Genomic DNA, 6,000 nt, shown 5'->3' with positions numbered 1-6,000 from the left:
CTTCCTGCCTCCCTCCCTCTCTATCAGTGTATGAGTGCTCTGTCAACATGTACTCTTGCATGCCAGAAGAGGGCATCAAATCCCTTTGTAGATTGTTGTGAGCCATCATGTGGTTGCTGAAAATCGAACTCAGGACCTTTGGAAGCGGAGCCAGTGTTCTTAACCACTAAGCCTTGTCACAGCCCCCTACAGCCCAGTCTTATGGAGGCATTTTCTCAAGGTCCCCTCTTCTCAGATGACTTTAGCTTGTGTCAAGTTAACATAAAACTATCCAGCATTTTTTTTTTAATTTTAGAATTCTTTCATCATTATCAAATTAGAACATGGTGGTACATACCTTTAATCCCAGCACTTGGGAGGCAGAGGCAAATGTATCTCTGAATTCAAGGCTAGCCTGGTCTACAGAGTGAATTCCAGGACAGCCAGGGATACACAGAAAAGCCCTGTCTTGAAAAACCAAAGCAAAACAAAAAAACAAATTAGAGTAGATTTTAATTTTAGAATCCTAAAGATTGAGGCAAGGGATATTTAGCTTAATTGGTAGAATACCTGCCTAATTTTACAAAGCCCTACCTAGGCTTGATCCTCAGCGTCACATAAACCAAGTGTGGTACACTGCACTATAATCCCAGCATTTAGAAGGGTGGGAATTGGAGGCAGGAGAATCAGGAGTTCCAGGACAACCTCTACCACAGAGCCCAGCCAGGACCACAGAAGACTCTGATTCTAAGACAGCAAGGACAGTAGGGATCCTTACGTGTCCCATGTAATGAAACTGACCATAGATTCACATAAACTTTTATTCTGTTGTCTTAACTTGCTGATTCTGTTTGTCCAAGTTGAAAGGCTAATTCTTTGCTCTTAAAAGGGCTAACTGCCCAGACTATGTTGGTATTGACCTATAATCTACCCGTTCAGGGAATGGAAACAGCAGGATTGTAAATTCATGGCCAGCCTAGGCAACTTAGTGAGACTGCCTTCACACTGAAAACAGCTGGTGATGCAGCTGAGTGGTAGACCATTTGCCTAGCATGTGTGAGGGCCTGGCTTTAATTCCCAGCTGGGGACAGGAAAGCACAAGTGGGAATAAAGGGCAGGATTGCTGGCATGAGACTCCGGCTTACCGAAAAAGAAAAACGAAGTTCACTTTTCTTAGTAACACAGTATCAGAGGGGAATAAGAAGACATTGCTCAACTATGCTGATATTCAATCTAGAACCTGAGCCAGGACTGTGTTTATAATAGGGAGAAGCTAAATAAACTGTGGCATCTACTCACCCTTAGGCTTATGGTGGTAATGGTCTGTGTGGAGACCACACCACAATGTAACAGAATACTTACAGTGTGATAGTATGTACTCCAAAAAGATACAAAAGCATTCTATTCCAGTAACAACCTGTATAAAAGCTTTATATAAGAAGTAATTAGAGGTATGTATTCAACAGTTTCCTGTTGTGCCTAATCTTGAACCTATTGCTGTTGAGTGTGCTGCTGCCAGATAGGTGTGGCTGCTGAGCACTGAAATGTCGCTAACCCACATGAGATGTGCTGTAGTGGGTTTCTTAGATTTACTATGAGAAGACCTGTCTTGGAGTAGAATAAGGTAGAAAAGACCAATTGTTAGGTACTGGTTTATTGATTTATTTAGTGACTTACTTAAAGCACTGCTTGTACTGCCTATTTGCCAAGCATCACTTCACTTGCTGCTTGGAACAGAGTGACCTGGAGAAATAGCTGAAACAATTGGTTGTTGCCCTTAACAACCTGATGACTGCCACTTATGCTTTCTGCAAAATCTTGCTTGCCTGCCCCAGCTTGGAGTTTTTAGAGAATAAAATGGAAATACCAACTGGGCTTAGCATTGTGGCCTCTCAGGACCTATCGACTTCAGCCCACTGATCACCCCTCTTCTGCTCTCACCAGTGTCTGAGTGCTGATTCATGAGATTCCTGCAAGAGTCTCACTAGTAATTTAAAACATACTGGCCCAGCACTTGTTCTTCCAGAGAACCCAAGTAAAATTCCCAGCACCCACAAGGTGGCTCACAATCATTTGTAACTCCAATTCCAGGAGATTGATTGCTCTCTTCTCCCTTTCCAGGAATGCATGTGGTTCACAGACTTAAAAACAACAAAACAGACAAAATCTATCACATTTGTCAAAGTGTTAATATGCTGGATTCAATAGAATAGATCATCAGGCATGATTGTTCTTACTTATAATCCTGGCACTAGAGACATGAGAATCATAAGTTTGAGGCCAGCTTGAGCTACATACTACATAAGGATATCCTTTCTGAAGAAAAGAGAAAAAAAAAAAGAAGAAGAAGAAGCAGCTCCTGAGAATAATGTTCCATAGCAGAAGTGAACGAAGCTGAGTCACAGACATGAGTGGATAGGTGAACGGTAGTAAAACCTGTGGCTGTTGGTGATAGTTTGACTGTAGAGAAATTGAGAAAAAGGAGAATGTAGGAAAGCTGCCTGACTTGTAGTTGCGTAAGTGATAGGGTGCATCGCAGGGTAATGGACACAGGTGCAAAGAGCACGAGGCTCTGCTTCGAACGTGACCGCTTGGGTTGCTCAGGCTCCTGCAGTGGCCCTGTGAACAAGGCCCCAGGGCTGACCTGCCTGCTGATTCTGGTCAGGGTTTTGTGGCTCCTGTTTCCAGACAGTCTTCTATCTGAGCACCAGATGCTGTTCTACTTTTCTGCTTCGGTAAGGCTTTACTTGCTTAAAACAGTAAGAGTGATGGAGAGGAAGCCCTGAACATGGTACATTTTCACAGCAAAACAAGAATGCAAATCTTAAAGTTGTATCAGTTTTCCCAGTTTTGTGACGGTCTTGTCTCTTCTTTCATTTGTCTGAGTAGGCCTTGCAGGAAAAGCTGTGGAATGTGGCTGCCCCCTTGTATCTAAAGCAGAGTGATTTGGCCTCAGCAGCAGCAAAACAGGTGAGAGACTCCTCAGACGGGCCTCTGTCAGGGAATTACCCAGTCCAGAGCTCTTCCTATGGACTGTCTCCTGAGACTTCAGGCTCTGGTAGACGTTAGAACTAGGCCTGTGTGAATGTGCAAGCACTGGGCTTTGGAGTAAGGGGACTTGGGTTCTAGGCTCAGGTCTTCTCCACCTGATGAGGTAACAAATTGAGCAAGCTATTTGAGTCTCTTGGAGTTTCTTCCTCTATAAAATGTGTCAGTTGAATTGCATAATTTCTGAGATTCCTTTGTATTCTAACATATTTCCAGTTTGTGGATCAGTGTGGTGGCTGGTCATAGTGCTTGCTGTAGACCTGATAACCTGAATTCAGTCCCTGGAACTTACATAAAGTACCTACACTCTCTCACACATCACATACATGATTATATAATTTTTATTATACTATTTATATTAGTATTTGTTTCAGATAGATTGAAACCCAATACAGTTGTGAATCTTCCATCTAAAAAATATATGTAAATTGATTTTGAGGTTGTTTAATATTTTCATTAATTTTTTATTATTTCATACAATCATACAATGGTTTGTTTTGGGGGGGTTGTTTGTTTGTTTGTTCATTTTTGTTTGTTTTATGAGACGGGGCTTCTCTATGTAGCCATACGTGCCTGTCCTGGAACTCCCTCTGTAGACCAGGCTGGCCTCGAACTCACAGAGATCCTTCTGCCTTAGCCTTTTGAATGCTGGGGATTAGAGGCATGTGCTACCACAGCCAGCTCATACAAAGTATTTTTATATTCACTTTTCCTAAATCTACCCCACCTCCCAATTTTGTGTGTATGTGTGTGCTTTAAAAATGATCTGTCAAGCCTAGTTCATGATGCCTACATGGGTGTAAGACCACCCACTGGAGTGTGGTTAGCCTACCAGAAGCCACACTATTAAAGAAAACTGACTCTTTGCTCAGAAGGCATCAATATCCAGCTCCTCAGTTAAGGAAACCTTTTCCTTCCAGGATATTTTACTGATTGTTAATTGTCTTTTCTTTATAGATCATGGAAGAAACCTACAAAATGGAGTTTATGTACAGTGGTGTGGAAAATAAGCAGGTTGTGATCATACATCACATGAGGCTTCAGGCCAAAGCTCTGCAGCTTATAGTAACTGCACGAACTACTCGAGGGTAAGACGTCGAGCTGGGTGAATCGGGGCATTCTCCTGAGGATACAGGCAGATGGGTTCGCAGCTCTCTCTAAGGCTAATGATGAGTCAGATTTAGGGAGCTCACCTAAGAGCTGTGCATTTGCTTATTTCTTTTTAGATATTTCAAAGTTCATGCTTGGGTCAGATTAGATCCTGCTCTTGGCCCCTGTCCCGAGGAGAGAGCACTGCCCTTGCTTCTTGCTGTTATCTTAAGAGCTCAGTCTTACAGCGTAAGTCAGTCACTCTCCTCTCACGGAAGCTCAGGTTTCTGGGACTTCTTGTCCTCACTCCGTACTTCAGAGTCACAAGGTTTTTACACTTTGCTTTTTTTCCTACAGAGTTGACCCCTTATTTGGAATGTGTGAAAAATTTTTACAGGAAGTGGATTTTTTTCAGAGGTGAGTATTTGGTAACTCTATGATTTTTTTTTCATTTTGTTTATGCAGAAAATAACTTAAGTGGCACTAAACAAGATCATATATCTTTCCTGGGCTGCTGGGCTGTTTGTCACCTGTTATCAGTGTGCCCTGATGTGGTATTTTCTTTAATGATGTATAAGCTGTTCTAAATCTAGAGCCTCAAAAGTAAACATGCAACCAAATAATAAAAACGTCAGGAACCATTTGGATTCTGCACTTAGTTGAGCTACAAAAAAAATTGTTCTCAATAGTCTTATGTTTTTGCTTGAGAAAAGATCTTGTGTTGCCCAGCCTGTCCTTGAATTATTGATCCTCCTGCCTCAGCCTTCTGAATGGTAGGATTACAGGTACACTTGTATGCCTGGCTTTGTTCTTTGCCTTTTTGAGACAGGGTCTCAAGTAGTCTAGGCAAGCCTTGAACTTGCTGTATTGTCAAAACTGGCAGATCCATGAACTACAGATCCTCCTGCCTGTACCTCCCAAGTGCTAGGATTATTGGTGTGTACTACCATATCCAGCTATTGTTTAATTTTGTAGGTAAATAATAGCAAACCAGGTGTGGTGATACATGTTTTTAATATTAGCACTTTAGAGACAGAGGGAGGGGGATCTCTGTATACTTGAGGCCAGCCTAGTCAACTACCAGGCTAGTCATTGCTACATAGTGAGACTCAGGGCAAAAAATAAAAAAATCAAATAAGTAGAGACTGGAGAGATGTTTGGGCAATTAAGAGCAGTTCCCAGGACCCATATTGTATGTTTCACAGTCACCTATAACTTCAGTTCTGGGGGTTTGATGCCCTCTTCTGGATGCTGCCAGCACCTGCACTAATATGCTCATACCCACACAGAGAAATGTGCGCACATAATCAAAATATGTGTAAATCTTTTTAATTAACAGTAAATATATAGAATGAACATGTCTTAAGCCAGGTACCAAAGAGCATGCCTGGAATCCCAGCTAAATCTGGATGCTGAGGCAGAGTGTTTACTTGAGCCTATTACTTTAAGACCAGCTTGGGCAAAGTAGTGAAACTGTGTGTGTGTGTGTGTGTGTGTGTGTGTATTGTGTGTACACAAGTGTACAAGTTTATGGAAGCCAGAGATTGATGGCTGTCCACCTTTCTCCTGAGACAGTATCACACTGAACCTGGAAGTCATTGACTTGTCTGTCTAGGCCAGCTTGCCAGTAAGCTCCAGGGATCCTCCTGTCTTAACCTACCCAGCATATAGGTGTGAGCTGCTGCTCCCAACCTTTTTATTTGGGTTCTAGAGGGTAGAACACAGGTTCTTATACAGTTTAGATATTTCCTCAGATCTAGGTAGTGGTCCACACCTTTAATCCCAGCACTCAGGAGGCAGAGACAGATGCTCTCAGAATTCAAGTCTAGCCTGATCTACAGAGCAAGTTCCAAGACAACCAGGATACAGAGAAACATTGTCTCT

The 6,000-nt window shown here is 42.3% G+C and overlaps 1 protein-coding gene across 2 annotated transcripts in view; it reads left to right on the top strand.

Annotated features, from left to right (window-relative positions):
- Positions 1 to 6,000, top strand: part of Ints4 (integrator complex subunit 4) — a 57,483-nt gene that overhangs the window by 41,179 nt on the left and 10,304 nt on the right. For both annotated transcript variants that reach the window (XM_028770586.1, XM_028770585.1), the window contains exons 17-19: positions 2,869 to 2,949; positions 3,985 to 4,115; positions 4,474 to 4,533. In XM_028770586.1, the coding sequence (XP_028626419.1) occupies positions 2,869 to 2,949; positions 3,985 to 4,115; positions 4,474 to 4,533 (272 nt within the window). The remainder of the gene's footprint in view (positions 1 to 2,868; positions 2,950 to 3,984; positions 4,116 to 4,473; positions 4,534 to 6,000) is intronic.

The sequence above is a fragment of the Grammomys surdaster genome, unplaced genomic scaffold (genome assembly GCF_004785775.1).
Source record: "Grammomys surdaster isolate TR1022 unplaced genomic scaffold, NIH_TR_1.0 203, whole genome shotgun sequence".
NCBI classification, from domain to species: Eukaryota; Metazoa; Chordata; class Mammalia; order Rodentia; family Muridae; genus Grammomys; species Grammomys surdaster.
Note: the sequence above shows the minus strand (reverse complement) of the source record. Positions and strands in the feature narration are given on the sequence as shown.